At 42.8% G+C, this 21,166-nt stretch overlaps 1 protein-coding gene across 1 annotated transcript in view; it reads left to right on the forward strand.

Moving 5' to 3' along the window:
* The first annotated feature begins 6,533 nt into the window (after window positions 1-6,533).
* Window positions 6,534-21,166, forward strand: part of GRID2 (glutamate ionotropic receptor delta type subunit 2) — a 716,389-nt gene continuing 701,756 nt past the window's right edge. The window contains exon 1 of the mRNA XM_064510476.1: window positions 6,534-6,786. Within this exon, the coding sequence (XP_064366546.1) occupies window positions 6,699-6,786 (88 nt within the window). The 5' untranslated portion in view covers window positions 6,534-6,698. The remainder of the gene's footprint in view (window positions 6,787-21,166) is intronic.

A 21,166-nucleotide genomic window follows, 5' to 3' on the forward strand; every position in this document is an offset into this window, starting at 1 on the left:
TTGCTTTTAACTTAAATAATATTGAAAAGATGCTACTTAGCTCTATGCATTTGTTTTCTTAGCTTTGTTTGCTACAACCCCCTGAACAAGAGTTCACAGACAGTTTGATGTGTGGCATCTATCTGTGCATCTGATATATGGTATCTGATATGTCTTTGACATATCTGACACATTTCTGATATATAGGTATCTCAGAGCATGGCATTGTCTCCTCTTCCGACAAAATGAACGACTGAATACCATTTTCTTCCTTTCGTTCTGTTTTCTCAAGTTTTCTTCTGTTCTGATCGAGCCCAACAAGTCTTACTGCTATTAGGCACTGCCTGCTCCCTCCAGTAGCATAACAGCTTCTAAGCGTGGTGCATAAAAGGATGGCTCAGGCAACACAGGAGATGTACAACGTGAGTTTAAAGAGAGGCAAAATAAGTCTACTGCAGCAGCAGTCCTTCCAAATCACTCTGATAACACTGGTTGTTCGAAGGGTTGACTTTACTTCATAACCATTTTCTAAGTTCTGTGTAGTGAGGCTAAAGGATAAGACACAAGCTCTCAACTAAACTCGGTAATAATGTAGTTGGGGGAAAAAAAGCAAAAGGCTTTGAAATTCTTGCTGTGTACTGCACACAATTTTTTTGATTTCTTTTGTTCAGCAGAAAAACTTTTGGGTCTGATTTGGTGTTTGTTTCTTTGTGATAAGATTTTCAAGGCTGTCACATGCACTGTCCTTTGAAATGGAGTAAGTAATACATTGTATTTATTTGTATAACGACCAAATGAAATTACTTTCTATCTATCTATATGGATATGCGTGTGCCATTCCCCACCCCCAAATATCGCTGCCGTTATATGTGCATATGCACATACATACACATTCACACCTTTCAGGAGGAATAGAATGAAGAAAATTGGAAAAAGGGCTTAATACTTTGCCTTTGACAAAAAAGCGCTAATTAGTCCTTAGACAACTCCATTAGCTAAAGAAAAGATGATTGCCATTATTCGGAAGTAGTAGCAGAGATCCAAGAGTGTATGTTTCACTCAAAGTATGACAGGACAGATGGAGTCAATGTCTGGGCCACTGTTTGGAATTCAAATGGTGCTATTAACCTGGACCTCTGTTATAACACAGAGAACAACCCGAAAATTGGCAGTGGACTAAAGCTTTCATTTAAAGGTTATTTGGCAGTCACTGAAGCAAGTCTATTTCCTAACGGACAGATGTCCTCTTAACTAAAACCCTCCCAAACAACTCCTTGTTTGAAGCTATGCCAGGCCAAGCAAAGACTGAGTAGACGTGTCAACTAAAGTAACCTCTCAGAGGTGGCACTTTCCCTTAAAGCCTGGGCACCAGCTCAGTGGCAAAGGAATATATGCTTGTGGCACATGCTCTGTCGATAGGTCTGTCAGATACTTTTCATCAGCAGTTGAGAAAGCATCTTTTAAAATAATATAGCAATGCAAGGTGAGGGCTATTTGTCAGTTTCTGTTTTTAAAACAGGAGGAAAAACAGTACTGAGATTCAAATAGCACTGTCAAATGGAACAAGCTGTCCTACATGAGTTAGGAGTTGGGGGCCCATGGTTGGTAGACTCACGGTCATTAAGTATTTATCTGGACAGCCTTGAGCACACTAAGTTTTCAAGTTAGACAGATCTTTTTGAAATCTATATCATAATAATCAAAAGTCACAAACAGTTGAATTGTTAAATATTTATGATTTTTTTCTGCTTCATCTCGGTTATATTATGATAGCGTCTAGGAATGGCATCTTTATAGGGAGGTTCTGTACATGTGTCAAGAGCCACTGCGATGGCTCTCTGCATAGAACCAGCGCTGGTGGTGACCGCATGAGCAGCACGTTATGTTTTGAGATGTGTAGTACTGAGAATGTTACAAGTTCCTGTGTTTAATGTTACTACATGGTTTCAAATCAGGACCACAGAATAGTGTCTGACGAGAGAAACAAGCCTATCCTTCGGTATAACCATCAAAAAAATAGAGAGTCGCAAAATTACTGTTAATTTCCCCCTGTCAGGAGCATTCATATAAAAAATGACCCTCAAGGTCTTGAAGAAGCAGCAGCTGCGGTGAAAATGAAAACAAATAATGTTAAAAGTCCAGAAATAGAAACCAATCTTAGCAATAGTAGGTGGGCCTTTCTGGCATTTCTCCCATGTTCAGAAGGCATCAGTAATAATTTGGGTATGTCTTAGGTATTTGTGATTGATGGTTCTCTCCTGTAACAGATGATGAGTTCTTTTAATTCCACCCCATAATGCAATAATATTGAACTACTTTTTGAAAGACAGAGGAGTAAATTTGAACCAAGCAAAAGAAACGTTATTTCTCACAGCCAAAGGTACTGTTGGAATTCACTGCCATGGAAGGTCACTGAATTTAATGCTGTTGTTGGATTTTTATTTAATTACTTATTTTAAGGATAACTCCATGACAACGCAGAACAGTTGGAGGAAGGCATACTGTTGCTTGCCTCTGAAGTTTTACTTATGGGCCTTCAGGAGAAGGAAGACGTTAGAGCAAATGGACCAGTGTACTGGTGTTATGTGTAATCCAATGTAATCCAATCTTTTTTTGTCATTTTTAACAGTACACTTGAAGAATACAAAACATCCATTTCTAAATGGCATGTGTTTAATGCTCATGTATGGAAATGTTAAATATTGACTATGTAACCTAGAACCCTCGTTGTAAGGTTTTGCCATTCTGATCACCTCCCATAACAGAAGGATGCAAGTGACTGTTTTATGGCTTTGTGAATTGCTTCAGTAGCTGAAGAAACTCCTGGAACTCAGAATTAAACAAATAATGTGCAAAGATAGTATGTGATGGTTGATTAAACCATAATTTTTAACCTCTCTGCATGGCCAGATCTGTTTATATGGCCACCCAGACAGGAAAAGGGGCCAATGGCATAGCATTTTGAAAACCGAGGCTTTAGCTGAGTTACAGGCACATAAGACTTGTGTGTTTATCCATCTTTCTTCTTAGACAGAAGTTCAGGTCCTAAGCTGACTTGGTGAAGGGAGCAGAGTGTTATGCATGGATAAGAGGAAGTAAGCATTAGATGGAAATATTTTTTTTTCCTCCTGTTTCATCAGTTTTACAAGAAGCCTTCCTTTGCTGTTTCTCTAGAGTTTGCATTAATCTGGAACACTGCAATAGCTGATCAGTGGTCACATTACATACATTGATCATTAACCACATTGCAGCTTATCCCACTATGGAGCAAGGTGAGAAAGTTACTCCCTGTGGTTAAAAATCTTGGTTCATCTACAGTGGTGCTTCCACTGTAGATGCAGCGGGGACACTAGTGGTCTGATTTGAAGAGCAGTAATATTGCTACAAGAGAGCAGCCATCCTGCTATCATACAAACTCCTGTAAAACTGTGTCAATATGCTTGAAATGTAGTAGTCTCTTCTTCAGAAGAGTATTTTCACAGCATCAGACAACTGCTGTTTTGTAATTTATTCTGACCTTAACTTTCTGCAGATGCTTAGAATATATTGATTGGAAGAGGCTATTATCCTTTTTCAACTTTCTTTTTTGATACCTTGATCATTTAGCTAACTATGTAGCATCAGATTCTCCAGTCTATTTATGTAGATGACACTAGTTGTTTTTAATGAATAAGAATTGAAGAGAATGAAAGAGAGGAAATGCAAATGATTTTATCTCTGTGGAGGATGCATATTAAGTCAATAATGTGCTCACTATTTAAAGTGAGGGGTTTTTTTAATTTACTTTTTAACTTTACTTCAGAGTCTTTTCTCTCAAATTTTCGGGTAGCAATCTTTATCACTGGAATCATCAATCAGAGCCAGACTCAGAAAACTTTTTTTTTTTTTTTTTTTTAGTGGATTATTGAGAGCTACAGACTCTCAGCTGTGCCTCCTGTCCTGTTAAGTATGTCCACAGACTTAAGTGAAAATTTCCATTTAGCATGGCTAAGTCAGGGTACATTTACTGGATGCTTTAAATAGGCAGTACGGATAGCTGGTTTCTAGATAAGGCTGCAAAATTCTCAGTATTATCTAAACTGAGGATTAAAAAATTATAATTTTCCAAAGGTTTTCATTACATTTCCTACTCTGCCTACTGTGCACTGTACATTATTAAAGAGTACTGCTCTGACATGCCCCCCAAAGAAGCAAATTAACATTTCTTCTGAACTCTGTTCTTTTGTGAAGAAGTAATAATGACTAAAGCAGCTCCAAAAGTTTCTCAGATGAATCAGAATTTATTACTTGTAAAATTAATGCCCATTACACTTGCTGATACTGTGCATAAACTGTCATTTATAGAAAAAAGCCTTTTATACTGTTCACTATTATGGATAACAGATCTGTTACAGTTGCATAGAGGACATGGAAGAATGCAACATGCGAGCGACGTAATTTGTGAGATTTTTGCTTCTCACTGTTCATCATCGTTTCTTCTCTTTCTGTACCTCTTTCTTTCATCTCTTAAAGTCAATTTTATTTACGATACTTAGTTACACTCTTAGAAGAGACAAAGCCCATTCCAGCCAGAGGAAGGATGAGCCCTTCCTTGTGCTTTGGGTCTGGCTCTGAGCCTTCCAAGTGTTACCATCTTTAGGAAGTACTCACCTGCCAGTGTGGACCTAGGCAAAGTAGAAATTGCTGCTGCTGGGTTTGTTCTTCTTTTTGTGGAATTTTGACAGATTTAATTACCTCGGTCCTTGGTAGATTTGCACTGATTTAGCTTGTTTTTTTCCTTAAAAATCTTATTTCTTCCTTCTGAGCGAAATCCTTAAATTTTAGAAACGTACAAGTGTGCTGGCTAGGTAGTCCCATGGCTGAAAGGAGATGGTTCAATTTTACAGAAATCTTCAATTGGGATGCAATGAACTTAGACTCTAAATCCTGTAACCAAAGAGATGCCTTTAGAAAGGGATGCTCAGAGGAGGTTGATCTACCTATACTCAGACTTTCACAAGGACTAGCAGGTCCTATCAATGGCTTATATGAATTTAGGATTTAAACTAAAGTGCGTATTTCTTTGACTTCTACATCCTGTCTCTAATATGACCAGAAATACCAAAGTCAGAAGGGAGTGTAACAGGACATAAAGCAGGGATTTGGAGTAGCCCATAGGAGCATGCTTAACCTCTCTATGCAGTTCTCCATCTATGTAATGGGGATAATGTACTTGACTACAGCACGTGAAGTCTGAGGATTAATCGGTTAATGAATTTGTAGTACCCTGCACAGGGAAAGTGCTCTCTAAATGTTGTTTTCCAATAGAAATTTCTCTACTACCCAAAGAAAAAGGAAGCCAATTCACTGCTTTAAATAATTGTGAGAATTCCATCAAGAACACAGATAATTAAAATCATATTAATAGATTTTTAGGTCTTCTTTTTCCCCTGTGAGACCAGGTGTCCCTGATTTTTTTTTTCTTTTTCCCCTTCAAGCAATGTCCCTGACTCAGTTGTCAAAGACCAAAAAGCAAAAGTGCCCATCCAGCTTTGAACTTGATACCTGCGGTGGAGTTACAAGGTTAAATAAATGGGGTGTGTTCTTTTTTTTTTTTTTCTTTTTTTTTTTAAGCTGAGTCTAACACTTCAAAAAGATCCTTTTTTTTTCTTTTTTTTTCCCTCTCCCCCTTTCCTCCCCCAATGTATTTTTAGGTTGCATGCGCTCCTGCCTATGCCTCTTCCTCAGTCCCAGCTGAAGATTTCAAGGGAGATGAGAGCTCTATTTTGTTTCTCCCTCGTATTGCAGATAGGGGGAGGAGGTGGTTATTAGAGAGAAGCGCTCCCGCTCGCTCTCCCTGTTTCTCCCTCTCTGGCTGATAGCACTTATCTCTCGCTCTCTCTCCTTCTCCTAGGTGATCCATTTCTAGGCAACGTGCTGGCTGGTGCTGGAGCTGCCAGCTCTCTCTGCATCCCACCAGCAAAGCGAGCTCCAAAAGCGACCTGCAGACCATCCTCTGCTTTCCTCTGCCTGGCGCCGGGCTCCTGCCCTGTCCAAGCACTACCTTGCGCGACAGAGACAGCACGCCGGGCGCGATCCGCAGCTTGATTCCTTTTTTCTCCGCCAGTTGTGGGAAGCGATTTTCACGCAGAGGGTGGGGGGAAATCTCTGCATTACTATCTGCATTACCTTGAAGTTCACTTTGTTTTTTGGCCTCCGGGGGGGCTTTTCCTGCAGGAATCCGGCTGCTGGCACCGCCGTCGCCGCCTCGCCCGCTCCCCGCCGCTGAAGGCGAGCTGCTCGCTGCGGGCTCCCGGGGCTGCTCCGGCGGCGGGGGTTGCGCGGCTGCCGTGCGTGTGTGCGGCGGGTGTGCGCGGGGTGGGCTGCAAGTTGCTGTGCAGCAGCCGGCGCCGAGCGGATCCCGGCCGCGGCGGAAGGATGGGGATCGTGTGACCAGCAGAGGCGGCTGCTGCCCGCGGCGGCGCCCGGGCTCGATGGATTTGCTGCCCGCGCTCCCGGCGCCTCCGCTGCTGCCCGGGAGCCCCCCGAAGTGACGGCGAGAGGCGCTCGGCGGCCCCGGCTCGCCCCCCTCCGCCGGCCGCGGCTGGGCGCCAGCCCCCGGGATTTACACGCTGCTCCGGCGCCTCAAACTCTTGGGCTTCCTGCGCCGCGTTATCCTTGTGGTTGGCATCGCTGGGCGAAGAGATCTGTTGTTGCAAAGCTTGGACCCTCCGGAGGAGATGGAAGTTTTCTCCCTCATCCTGGTGGTGTCCGTCTGTTGGGCTCGAACCTGGAAAGCGGCGATTGCGGATTCAATCATTCATATCGGTAAGGGGGCTGCTGCGCCCGCCGCGGCTGCTGGACACTTTTCCAGCTCTCCCTCGCAACCTTCCCCCTCTCTTCGCGGTCTTCCTCTCCCCCGCCCCCCACTCTTTTTTTTTTTTTTTTTTTAATCCTTTGCGTGCTTGTTTGCCTTTTTTGTTCGCTTCCCTCTTATCATCGCTTCCCGTAAGGATCCTGGGGGTCCCCGTCCCCCCCGCCCTGGGTAGAGGTTTCTTTTCGGGGACTACGTGTGTGCTTTAGACCTCGAGCTGCTGCGCGGCGGCTTTACCCGGGGGCCAGGACGGAGCAGCGCTTGTTCCTTCCTCCGCTCCAGCCCCCTCGCAGCGGCGTGGGGGGGACCCCAAGTCCCCCCGTATTTCCCACCGCACGGTCCCCCCCCCCCGCTTTTCTTCATCCCCCCCAGCCCGCCTTCCTCTCCCTCGGCGGAACAGGTGGTTCGGCAGCGCGGGGGGCGCCGGGGCCGCCGCGCCGCGGGGGCGGCCGCCTCCCCCCGGCCGCCGGGCGGGCAGGCAGCAGTGGCGGCGGCGGCGGGCCCCCCCTCCCGGCGGCGGCGGGGCAGCGCGGGGCGGGCGCTGCCGCTCTCCGGGCCGGGGTGTCGCGGCGAGACCAGGGCGCTGGGGGGGGGGGGGGGTTTCTCCCCCCCCCCCCCCGGCGACCTGCAAGCGAGACACGCAGGGGCGCCGAAGCGGGGGCGTCTGGGGCCGGGGGTCCCCCGGGCGCTGCCCGCCCCCTCCCGGCTGCCGGCCGCGGGCGGCTCCGAACATGTCTGCCGGTGCCCGGGGCGGGCAGCGGCGGCGGGTCGCCGGGCAGGAGGCGGCGGGAGGCCCCGCCGTCAGCGGCCCTCGGCGTGACCCGCCTCCCCCGGGGCCCGGGGGCTGCCGCCTCCCGTAGGCACGGCGATTTTGGGGGGGCCAAGCCGCCGGCGCTGTGCCAGCGGGGCGCCGAGCGCTGCACCGGGGCGCCGCCGCTGTGTGCCCTCCTTTTAAAGGGAGAAGGACTCCTCTGGTATTTCCCCCCCCCCCGTAAGCTCTTAGAGCAGCGCTAGGAGACGGCCGTGCCTTGCGGTTTGCTGCTTAGGCGCCTGCAGCGCGCCGTGCGCACCTCGGGGTTTGGGGAGACCCGAGCTGGGTGACAGATAGAGAGTTTTCTTGGCGATTTTGTGCGTGCCGCCCTCCTGGCAGCGCCGCGCTGCCGGGCGAGCACTGGGCTTTGCCCTAGCATCGAGGGAGGCGGCAGCTTCTCCTCCGTTCCCCTTAGTGGTAACGCTGTTTATTTCACTTGTTTATGTACGATGAATACAGCACGCTTTACCGCTTCTTTCCCTTACAACGCTATCAGCAATTAGGTGCATCAGCGTAGTAAATCTTGCCTGAACGAAAAATTTTCGAAGTAGTTGCTTCTCACGCAATTAATTTGTCTTGAGAGACAATTAGCACATTTGACAAGGGGATTAGCTCTTTTTATAGACTGCTTTATGTTGCCGTGAAAATGGCAAATTGATAATTGTTACACAGAGCTTTAAATCTTTATAATGAATACATTGAAAATAAATGACCTCAAATTAGAACTATTAACATTAAATGAATGATGCTAAACATTCAAACTTGTACAGCTCACAAAGGGAAATTTGGCCCCTAGTAACGCCATTGTGTTTTGTGGCTTGGATATTCTGAAACCTTTCTGGTTTTCCCCCACTTGCACTGAGTAAACTTGAGTATAAAATGTTTAGATATACATAATAATCAATATGTATTTGTATGAGTTATGAAAAGGGACAGCAGGGTACTCTATGACCAAAGTAAATATACAACAGTTTATAAAGTCAAATAAGAAAACAAAATGCTCAGTTCAGGGGAAACAAAATACTACCACAGGTAGTACTGATGCCTTAGGCAACAAACAAAATAAACCCTTTATATTTTCATAATTTTACAGTGTTAATGTGTTCCAGTGGGAAGTATTTTCCCACGTATGGGAGGGGAGGGTGGATGGAGTTAAGAAGTAACACGTTGCCTGTATGTATATATATATCCTTTTTCTGATGGGACATCCTTTTTTGGTACGGTGCACTATCTTGTCTTGCTCATTGAGTATTTGATGTGTTTTCTGTAAAGGGTGGTTGTCTTCTATATCAAAGTATATTATCAGCCATCTCGTAGATAAGGACAGCAAAAATGTTAGAATTAGTGGTAGAGAGATTAATGAATTGGTGATGGCAGTGGGAGGAGAGTGGCAACTTGTATTTAGATATGATACACTTTTTCACATTTTGTCTTCTGAATGATTATAGCTGCTGCTTTTGATTATTAGGACAAGTCTGTGAGTATGCATGTGGGTTTTTTTGTGTATGTGTAGAAATGCGCACATTTAAAATAAGCATTTTCCTGTATTATTTTGAATATTGGTAGGGCTGCTTATGGTCCCTACGTTTCTGCTGGCCTGCTCTTATAAATAGGAACTGGCAGTTCAGAAAGACTACATTAAGCACTCTTGTGAAAATGTTGAAATGAATCGACTCCACTGTAATTTTCCTTACCCCTATATGAAAAAGAAAGGGGCAGGGTTATCATGTCAAAACTGTGCAATTCTGTATTACGCTGCTTCTCTGAGCCCATGCATTGATTGAGTAATTTCATCAGACCCGCATTACTTGATTGCTTAGAAGTTTCCTAATGATCTGTATGCTGTAGGAGGAATCTGAAAGTCGTGAGCGGAATGGCAATGATGCTGTGTTTTATGAGGCTATTCAAAAAGTCGCTCTGATTTATGTAGCTCGAAAGCTCCAAAGTCTTTGAGATTAGCCACGCTGCCTGATATTTTCTTCATACATCAGTCGTCCCATACTCCTCACTCCCTAAACAGGAGTTTAGAACAGTGCTTTAATTAAGCAGGGATTAGGTGGCATTTCTTGTCAACTGTACAGTTTGTATATGCTTTGTATCTTCTACAGCTGATGGTCTCATGCTTTTACATTTTGTACTTTGTGCTCGTTTTTCCCCTTGACATGTGCACAGCAATACGTCTGTATGTGCATATGGATTTCCTAGTCTGCATATAGAAGCGTGTATGCAAAAAATGTGTGTGTTAGATGCAGCAAAATCACTTAAGTCGACTAGCACATACTATGGTCCAAAAGTTTTTGCTTTGAAAAAATACACTAAAAATTTTTTAAAGAATAATTCCACACAGTACCATGCAACAGTAGTTCAGATGTGGTGATTACTGCAAGTAAATGTATTCACTCTTTCTTTACGTTTACCAGTGGCTTCAGCCATATGCACCCAACTGTGTATCGTCCTCAGCTTTTCTTTTTCTCAAGGGCAAGTTCAGAAATATATATAGAAATATATATTTTTTTTTTCTGAGGGAGAGAAAGTTTGATGTCCTCTCCCCTTCCTTCTCTCAGCTTGTAGGCTCTTTGGGGCCAGGACTGTCACGTTCCTTGTATAGACAAGTTCTTAGCACTGCTGGGTCGTGAGTGAGTTCATCCTTTAAAGCTCTTTTTTAGTGTGGATAATAATATCAGGGCAATCGCACCATGGAGTTTGTCACTTACTTCTTCCATTAAGACATTAGTGTCCTTCAAATATAAACATTCTTTGTCGGGGAAAGGGAATCATCTAGCTTGGTGATATCCACATTTCATCTTGAAAGCTGTTGTACTGCACAGCACTTGGCTTGTATTGTGATGTGCATTGGTAATAGGAATTTAATTTGCTGTGCCATTGGTAAAGCCTCGCTAGAAAGTACGTAGTGTATGTCACTAACTGTTCATTATTCTCGCATTTATTTTGTAAAGCATAGGGTATAAATGAAGAAATCTGTACGTGCATATATTACCTATAGTAGGTATAGAGTAGCCTTGAGGTCTCTGTTTTCCCTGCTCTAGAGCGTGCCAAGGTGACTGGCTTCTTTTAAACATACGTGCGGATGGAGACTTGCAGCACGGCGCGCTGTGGAGGTTTTGTTAGTAGCTGTGTTCTACTTAAGCGTGTAGCATGCACGACAGTTTATGTTTCCATCTATGCGTGTTATTTCCTAAAGTCTTTCCCAGGAGCTCAGATTTGCAGCAGTATTTCAGGTCCCTGTAATGTGTTTTAGTGCTAGTTACTCTACAGCTAAAGAGGGATAATTTTCCATGCCATAGATTACCATTTGCTATCCTCCCAAGACGTGTTTGCCATTAGGTGTCACTGCTTTCTGGAGTGTTTCTTAGTGATCACCAGGGCCTGATCCAGAGGCTGGAATAACTTAGTTGGGTTGTTTTGTTGGTTTCAGAAGATTTTAAATTGATGCCGTGGATTGCTTACTACAGCGGGCTCCTTCTCATGTGCTTAAATAATTCTTAGCATTATTTCTAGTTCTTTGTCCTTTGCAAAGTCGGACAAAAATAACATGCCATCCTATTTCAAGTGGCTTCCTAACAAGTGCCTGACATGGCCATCACTGCTGCTGCTGTGTGCTTTGGGATGACTGCTTATGGATGTGCAGAGTCTTTATTCTCACAATGCCGTCTTTGAAAAAACACACTGGAGAAAAATCTTTTAAGACTGTGACTGCATAAACCTACCAACTAAGGTTCATTTAACTTAATGAACAAAGGCATTAAGTACGGTTCTCTTCCACTCCCTGGCCCTGTAAAGCAAGTGGTATTGGCAGGAGATGACTTTTGTAAGCCATTAGGTTACTCCCTAGATATAGACTTGAACTTGCATCATTTTCTTCCATTTGATATATAGCTATCTATAATCTGCTGTGACAGTCTGTTTTTTCCTGAAATTTATTGGAGGCTTTTGCCTTTTGAGGTTTATATTTTTATTCTTTGTCACTGCTACTCCATTGCTTGACATTATTTCAGCATGCTAAAAAGGGTTTTAAAATGGTTCCTATGAAGAAGTGGTTTTAGAATTATGACCTTTTGACTATCAGTTCTAATTATTTTCTGTAATTAACAGTTTGAATTACATATGGAAACATGGTAAAACTCCCTTTATCAACCCACCTTCCAAACATGGTTTATGTTGTTATCTTCAGTGTTCAAAATACTTTTTAGACACAGCCAGTTACAGTTGCTTTTTGGACTTTTTTGTAGTACTCTTGGGACAATTCTTATAGAAGAAAATACTATTCATCAAATGGTCTATAATTTGCATTAAAAAAACCCCAGAAAATAAAGTTTAAAATCATGTTTTGTAAGCATATATTGCAGTACACGATAGCTTGGTGTGTGAAAGATGCTGAACTCAGGTGATACAGTGGCCATGAGGTAAACTAGGATACCTCCCTGCCTCTGCAAACTCATCTGTCGTCTTTTGGTTTTTAAATACAGATTCGAACTCCGGAAGAAACAAATGGTTATCTAAGCTAATGAAATTGGAAGAAAACTTAGATTTGAGAGGCACTTAAAGGTTGTACCAGACTTGCCATGTCTGTGCAAACCTAGGCAGCCCCACACCACTCCAACTTGTCAGTGTTGCTCTCCAGGTCACGGCTCCCATCGTGCTGATGTCCCAGATGCACACGTTTGCTTGTTGTGTTCAAAAGTGCCAGGAAGCTGGTAAGACAATCACAGCCCAACAGTAAAGCATAACCTGCAGTTTGTTGGCAAACCATGCTGGGGCCTGGGCATAAAAGCTCAGGTTTCTCTTGTAGCATTTTGCAGCCTGCACTGAGTGGCTGTCTAGCAGTTGGCTTCCTACTGGGCTTCTTGGATACAGGTGCTGGGTTTTTTTTGCCGTGATATTTTTTTGGCCTTCCTAGCACCATGGGCTAGGTCCATTAGTAAGTAGAAGCTGACCTGTTGCTTGCAGTAGCTGCCAAAAATGAGTTACATTGGCCTTTTTTTCCACTAATGTTGAGTACAGCTCCACTGCCTGTGTAGGCTGGTCAGCTGTGTTGGAGAAGGTGTGATAGCGAGCTGTTGGAACATGATCCTTGGCACTGAATTTGTGCTAAACGCCTGCTAAGTAAGTGTGGTACTGTGCTATTTAAACCATCTTCAACACCAGGTAATGAAGGTCTGGAGAAAACCTTCTGAGCACAGTTCTTGGCCATCTATGCTAAGCAGCATGCAAAAAAGAGGAAGGAAGTGCTGTTGTCTCCCACTACAAGGCAGAATTTGATTGTATGTTTTTGACATTGAGGCAGTAAATTAAACATGGAGACTAAAAATGGAAGTACTTAATGGAAGAGTGGGTGAGGAAGAAGCTTCTTTCTCACCTTATCTTTCTGTACTTTGGTATCTTTCCGCGCACCCCAACAGGACCGTTTCCTCCAGTATTCTTCCATTGCAGGTATCGGGTTCTTTTTTCTAGTTACTGTTGGCCAAGCAGTTATGTGAGAAATGATGGAGTCAGGGAAAGCTTCTCCTGTGTCTGAAAGCACTATAATTAATAATGGTTTATGTGACTTGGAGAGTTATTACCAGTCTGTGTAAATGTCACAGAGGACACCGAATGCAATTGAAGGTTAGTAGATGAAATGTACTGGAGTTTGGATGACAGTTATGAAGCTTGGCAAGAGATAGGGCTTGAAATTGTGCAGCGTCATAAGGTTCAGAATTTATATCCTCGTTTCAGTGATAATACGCTTAATTCGGAGATGGAAGCGTTGTGCGTTCTGTATTGTACCGCTGAGTGCACTTTGTTTGTATAGTCTTGTTCCTGCTTTGGTGCGGGGTGAAGGCAGCAGCTCGAGGAAAGCACATACTGTGAGTTCTAAGTGTTACGTAGAGAGACCCCTAAAAAGTGGCAAGTGCTTAACCAGGAAGGATAACCCAGTAACTACGGAATTTCTGTACAGTGTTAAAGTCATGTCGGAAGACTTTGGTGCAGAGACAAATACTGTAGTTTTAGTCAGCTGTGAACTGATTGATATCAGATGCGTAAGTGCAGGGTTAGATTTAAAGTAGATTTTCATTGTACGTGATAGTTCTGGAATGGCGGGGAAGTAGGGGGGAAAAGAAGATGAAAGGTACAAGTTTCCTGAAAATTATGCTAGGTTTATCTGACAAGCCGTGCTCAAGAGGAAATTGAAAAGGAAGATGAATAAAAATGTGAGGAGAGGAGGAAAATAAGATATCAAAGGCAAGAGCCACTAGTTCTCTGTTTCTGCCTCTTCAGGAGCTGTGTAATATTCCTGCAACTGCTATGCTAAATAGGAGTGATCTGAACCAGGAGGGGGAAAATGTGAAGGCATAGAATTTAAATGAAGAATTATATGTGTGTTTTAACCTATTAGATAACACTCTGTGCTGAAATGCTAATTATTCCTAATTGTGATATTTGCTTTGCCCATGAATAAAATATCACATATCTAATAAAATATGCAGTGAAAATCATTATAAAATTCCTCTTGGAGTCTTTCATGCAGATTTAAAGGATTTAATCTTTTATTTCTTCATTGCTTTTTAAATCATTAACTTTCTATAATCAGTTGGATTGCTAAGGCCAATATCCAGTGAACCTTACGATAATTGCTTGTTTTGCAGAACAGTTTTTTGTTAGTCCAGCCATATCTTTGTCAGAGTGGAGATGGTGATTTCATTATAATAACTCACTTGTGATAAATCAAAATCAAATAGCACCACTCTGGTGATGTGGAAAGTAACTCTGTATATGCCTTTTTAAGAAACATGCGGAGCAGAGGGTGGCATCTCAGCAGACCTCAGTGTTAGGCCTGGATTTGCTATACCTCTTTTTACTGTTTACGAATGTAGTAATAACCACTTTGGCAAATGGGTTTTCCGTAGAGATGGGAAAAACGTTCACGGGGCGGGTTTTCCTGCTTGAGAATTTCAACACTCAAAGCCTGTGTTCAGGACCCAGATCCGATAATAGAAGGTAATTTGGTTTGTTTTTAAAGCACTCAGGCGGTCAAGTCCCACTGACGTCTAGTAGAGCTTAGGCTCCTGAGCCGCTAAGACGTTTTTGATGACATCAGTTGTGTTTCTCAGGTGACAAGAAACTATTTGCAGAGTTACCTAACTGATGGCAACCAATACTGAATCTAAACTGGCGGTATACCAAGTGCTCAAAGCAAGCAGCGGGGGGATCTCTAAATCAAACACTGTTAAAAGTGGACAGTTGTTGCTGCATACTCTTTGCCTTATTACGTTCTTCACAGTGTTCAAGCGAAAATGTTTTGGAATGTTTTAAAAACATTTTATGTACTGGAGAGGTTGTTAAAGAGAAAAGGACAGGAGGAAAGAGCTGTTTCTAACTCAGCAAAGCCAGTATAGGATACTGCAGTATGGACTCTGTTTAATGGAAGGAAAGGTTTATAGCTATCGTTGGATGTATTAAAATACATATACTTGTCTGTTTTTATTCCCTGTTTTTATTCACTACTTTCATGTTTTCCAAGTTCATGGCAGGCAGTTGTGACAGCAGCTATGTTCTGTACTCTTATATATTTGTTTTATCCTGCCCAGGAAGAATAAAGTTAAACAGATATGAAATAACACAAGTAAGATATCTGTTGTTTGGGCAGATAAAGCTGTATGTTCTTCTTCAGGAATTCCATTTATTTGGCCTCTTTTGAGACAAATGTACATCCAAATATATGTTATTGGTTGCCAAGATTAATGTTAATCCTTCCTTAACTCTTCCCTTTATGAATCTGAAAGCCTAAGCAGCATTGTGGAATATTGACCAATACACTTGCTATAAATACTTTCTAGAAATGCACTACTTATCTACTACTGAATTTTCTAGTTCTATGCTGCAGCTTAATAGCTAGCAATGGGGTATGTATTTATGTATATATGTACAAAATATAAATGCACAATTCTTCAGTAAGCAGAGGGTTTACTCTTTTTGAAAATGTGTGCCTGGATTTTTTCTTTCGATTCAGATGAAAATCTTTTCCTGGGCTGTAAGTAACAGCACAGAGACTTGGGAGGCTTTTTACTTACAGGCAGGAAGTCTTAACATGAGTATCAATCGGGAAATGGCACCCCACTGTGCTAGAAGCTGTACCAATAGGAAACAAGAAGTTTGGCTGTCAGGAGATTTCAAGATGAAGTAAAAGAGAGGACTTGGATCTCTCTGCAGCTCAGATATTTTGTATACCGGGAGGCAAAGTCCAAATCTTTTGGGATGTTTTGAGAGACAAATTCTTTCTTTCATGTTTGTGGATGATCACTACGGGTATAAAGGAACAAATGTATATAAATATGTCTGCAGGGATATTCTGGAAGTACAGATGCAGTGTGGCTGATCTCAGTACTTCCCTAGTGCCTGGCACTTTGTATCAAAGGTGCCACTTAGTGTTGTGGGTTAAGATAATTGATAGGAAATGAAGGACAGAAATGCGTATTGCCAACGAAATTGGTTACATTGGCAAAATAAAAATAGTCATTATCGCATCAGTTGTTCTCAACATATTTTTCTCTGCCTATACCTAGTGCAGGAAGTAACACAGGCTTAGGTGCTCACACTGTCTCTCTTGCACATGCTCATGCCCTTTTTTGCAGGAGGGAGGGCACAAATATTTCATAATACAATTTTGGAGATGTCTAGGTGGAAAGAAAAGAGCCTTAGCTGGAAAAAATACATGTTGCAAAACATTCTCACTTGTTTAAAGAAGGTATTTAAATATAATCAATGATTCGGAAAGCATCCAAAGCCTCATTAGTTAGACTCATTTTGTTTTTAAAATGTTATCAAAATATTATTGAAACAATCTAGAGAAACGGTTTTCGTACTCCTAGGAATGGCTGTCCTGTTATGGAATTGGGTTGCGTCCTGGATAGATATGAGAAATACGTGTCTACTTGAAAAAGTTCTCTCCGTTTTGCTCTTTGCGCAAAGAGCGTGGCGACAGCTTGAAGCAAAACGGGTCGGGGGAGCATGGGCAGTAAGCAAGCATGGCCCATATCTAAGGTACTAGCTTGACAGGGAATGAGCTGCAGAGCTTGTGTCAGCATTGCAGAAGATGATGTGGTCTTAGGGACACGGTTGCCGTGATGTCGGGCTGCAAGGAAAGGAGCAGTTTGCAGGAGAAATGTTATCCTCTCGGATTTTCTCTGTAGAATAGCAGCTTTGGGAGCAGGAGGGATGTGGGGAAGGCTTTGGTGGTACCTCCTGTGTGGGAGGGAGGTTGAAGGTTGTGGTTAGCAGTGAAGGGAGTTGGTTGGGTGGTGAAGGGGTGGAGGGGGGTGGCCTCCACGATGGCCTGGGCTAGCTTTGTGAGAACATAGGGTACATTTCGGGGTAGCAGGTAATACACGTTGTGATACTTGGATGGGCTGGGGACTGGGCCACAGAAAGAAGGTGTGCCTATATAACGAAAGTTGGGAGGTCCAAGGGAGTGAGGCAATGGGATGGTCCAAACTGCTACCATTAAGAAGAAGAATAAAATAAAAAATGTGCTTTGAGAACAACATATCTAGAAGATAATATGGAGTTTATAGGAACCTAAACGGTAGATTGGAAAATGGTATTGTTTCTCCCTGCCCAACCTCCATAGTTTCGCTTTTAATTATTCCATTTGTGTGGTAGATTTTTGTTCTTTAGTTTGTAATTGTTCCTGACTACTCATCTGCAGAAAGATGAGGTCCATCTTAGATGTGGATTATCTGGTAGTGTTGTATAAACAAGAGGTACAAGCAGTGAGAGGTGCTCAAGTACCATCTTTCACCCCTGTCCACCCAGCATAACTCCAAGCGTATTGCGCCTTGCTGTGCCTTGGCATTATCCTTCTGATTCAATAATCTTCCTTTGCTTCCTCTGTGCAGTAATTTATTGCTGGTCTGTACCATGCCTCCATGTAAGCTCAGCTACTGTGCCTGGCGAGTGAGAGGAAGGGAGGGGTAAAGCCATAGCTTCTGCTCCAAATTTGACCAAATTTAGGAAGGAAGTAAAGGAGAAATAGTGGAGCATATTTCTGGTTTCAGAGACTGTAGTGTCTTTTGTGGACGGAGATCTGGGTTTCTCTTACTCTCTCGAATAGCTGCATAGTTCTTATTTAAAAATTTTACCTCTTTTCAGTGAAGCTTCAAAGTGGAACTACTTTCATGCTTATCTTGTGGCATATGTGCTCATTTGGGCTGTTGGGGCTAATATTTGGTTTTCTGTCAATATTGGCCTGGTCCAACCTCTGTTAAAAGCAATGAAGGGACAGCCACTGACTTGTGTTTCCTTTAAATGAGACACATTAAGACTTGGGGTTAATGGGTTTTTAAATATATTTCTGTTTGAGATCAGCGGTCTCTAATAACAGGGCTGAATGATGTATGGGAGGACAAGGTAAATACCTCCTCAGGGGAAGATAGATAATGATACCGACTGGAAACTGCTATTGCTGAAAATCATCTTCTGCCAGATTTAGGAATGAAGAAATGTTGTTCATTAAAGTACCTTTTTCAGTATTTTTTTTTTAAGGGAGGTATTTTTCCCCATTTCTTGTAAGACTGCCAGATGTCCCTGAGGCTAGAATTAATTGGCTCTTTGTGTTGTGTCAAGTAAGGAGTGCAACTGTTTTGAGAAAATACTAGTTTTATAGACTGCTATCTAGAACGTGAAAGGGAGAGAGAGGCTAGCCTTGTATAAACAAGATCCTTGCATCATTTTCTACCGACAGCTTGGAGTAGCGAATAGAGTATTGAAGTTTTCCATGCCCGTGCTTTGGAACTTGTTAAAATCGTTCCTGTAACCCCCAGCTTTTCGTTCTGCCTCATTCTCCCTTTAGAACATACATGTTTGGTCTTCTTTTCCTTTTCCCCCCAGTCATCTGCAGTGAAGAAGGAAATATCTGCCACTTAGAAGTAACCAATGCTTGTTTTTAAAGGCAGCCTCAGCAGTAAGTGCCATGGAAAGGTATTTTGTTGTTATTTTAGAGAGATAATAGAGGTTACCAGTTGTGGTTCATTTCACAGATTCTTTCTGACCACTTTGGATTCTAAGGTTTTTCACATCCTCATCATTTTCGATACTGCTGTTTCCAAGGCCACTTCTTACAGTGGTGAGAAGTCAGTGGACAGCAGCAGATGCAGATGTAAGCTTTGAAATAGCTCTTTTATGAAGGGGTTTGAGAAGTATGTCTTGGAGCTGCTGCATTAAAATTCCGAAGTGTTAGCTTAAATGTAATAATGCTCTGACAAAGTGCTACTACCATCTGCTAGGGAGGATTAGTACTATTTAAAAATCTCCGTAATTCCCAGAAAGAGTAGAGGAGTCATGGAGTGAAGAAAGTCTAGCTCTAAATTAATATTTAGTTCAGGGATTCACAAACTCTTTGTGTGGACTGCTGCCTACTACAGATTGAGTCACACTCTCAGCTCACATAGACTGGTAAATATTTTTGGTGTATGAATAGAGCAATCCCTATTTCTAACAGCGTAGAACTTGGCCCTCAGTTTTGCACCTTGCTGTTTGCAGTGATTTCTCATTCACATCACAGTAACAACAAATACAGTTTGTATGGCAATGAAACAAAGAAATGTGCTCGCTGTGGCTTCATTGATTAGCCATTCCTTATCATTTAGTTCTCATCACCGAGAAAGAGCTCTTTGCGTAGCCTTCCTATAGGGCTTTACAGCTTAAACGCTCAGCCTTTTCTGTATGTAAAAGTCGGTCTCCCCTTAGCAAATGATCTCCTGTTGGAAAAGTTCTCAGTAGCAGAACCTCTCCAGCCCCAGACTTCTCTCGACTGAATTTGCAGAAGTAATTCAACTTCCAGTAAGAGGAGGGTCAGACCACTTTCCAACCTATTCCAAAAAGCAGCATAACTTGCTGGTATCTGTTAGAAAGTGCTTTTTGCAGTGGTATTAAGGCTGCTGTACTCACTGGAGCAAACAGCTAAATTTTGTTCAATATTTAAAGGTGGGAGCAAGAAGAGACATCTAGTAATGACAAACTATGTATAGCTGTTGATCTGCTGGTTTAGAAAGATCCATATGGAGTGAAGAAGTGGAGAGAATGAAAATTCTTCTGTCATCCATCCTGGAAAAAAATGGCTAAAACTTCTCAGTTTTGGAGTTCCATATTAAAAGATGCACTTTATGAACATTCCCACTGAGAGGAAAAAGGAGGACACTGCCACCAGAAGCATTTTTGTTGTCTTTCTCTTCCTTTCCTTAATGGGTTCACTGAGTTTTGTTTTACTTGCATTCTTGCATGGAATATAACTGATGGGCTTGAATAGCTCTGCAGAGAAGTAGGTCATCTCTCTCACGTGCCTTTAGCTGAAATGCTTTTTGGTCAGTACTACTTCCTGGGGTGCGCTTCTTGTCTGTGTGCCTGTTGCTACAACGGATGCCAGGTCCAGCGGGATTCTCTTCTAAGACCAGCTCTCCTAGATGAAATATCAGTTCTTACCTTTAATTCTTATTTATCATTTTTCAGTGCTGGAAGTACAACTGGAACTGACTGCTTATTTGAAGAGTCCTGACTCTTTCTCTTGTTACTTAAGGTATAAAGAACTTGACCTTCCCCTGCTGCCCGCTCAGGAACTCTTGCACCTTTCCTTGCTTTTCATGTAGAAAAGCTAATCACCTTTGTGAAGTAACTTGCCTGAGACGAGACACTGCAGAGCCAGGCTAAATGAAAGACTCCTTGGCTGTCTCTTGCTCAGTCCAAGCAACTGTGGTGTTTTGCACCAGCACTGAGATGTATTTTAGTTTATCCTGTGTGAGAGAGGGAGTACAGAGAGCCGGCTTCTATTGTGATGGCCAACATCTATTTGAGGTATGGTGAGTGGGGGCCGTTTGTACTGTGAGAATATGGTCTTGTCTTAAGGGTGATTCTTGTCAAGCTATTGCTTTTCACCTTTTCACTCAGAAAGGCTTTTGTTTCCTTTCATATTTGATATATGCACAGAAGTGGGAACAGATGGATTTTTCCACACGTTTTTAGTGAATAATAGGCCAATGAGATAGAGGTGGCCCGTCAGCCGTCAGCAGTCAGTAAACCTCACCTTCCGAGGGGGCTCCACCTTTCACGACTGGTGCCAAGTAAGCCGTACTAGCTGTACTGCGTGGTGACCCTGTGTGGGAACCAAGTCATTGGCCCAATGTTTTCCTCTGCTTGCTTCCTTTTGCTTAAATGTTTAACTTCCCTTTTAAAAACTATTTTAGTGCCGACAGATTCAAAGCATATGTGAGCAGGGACCAAACTTTACAAAGAGACAACTTGTGGTAGAGCTAGTGAGGGTAATTTCCATCTACTGAATCCCTTATTTTTTTGCGGGGATGCACAGCTATTTCTAGCAGCTACCTTTCTAATTATCTCTCTCCTATTCCCAGCACTTTGACAGAGCATGAGGTGAGACCGAAAGGGATGGGTTTCACCAGGAGCGAAGGAAGGACTTGTTACGGTAGCACCAAAGAGTAAGGGGGAAGGGAGGAGGAAGGGAGAACGTGGCT

Source organism: Dromaius novaehollandiae, chromosome 4 (assembly GCF_036370855.1).
Source record: "Dromaius novaehollandiae isolate bDroNov1 chromosome 4, bDroNov1.hap1, whole genome shotgun sequence".
NCBI classification, from domain to species: Eukaryota; Metazoa; Chordata; class Aves; order Casuariiformes; family Dromaiidae; genus Dromaius; species Dromaius novaehollandiae.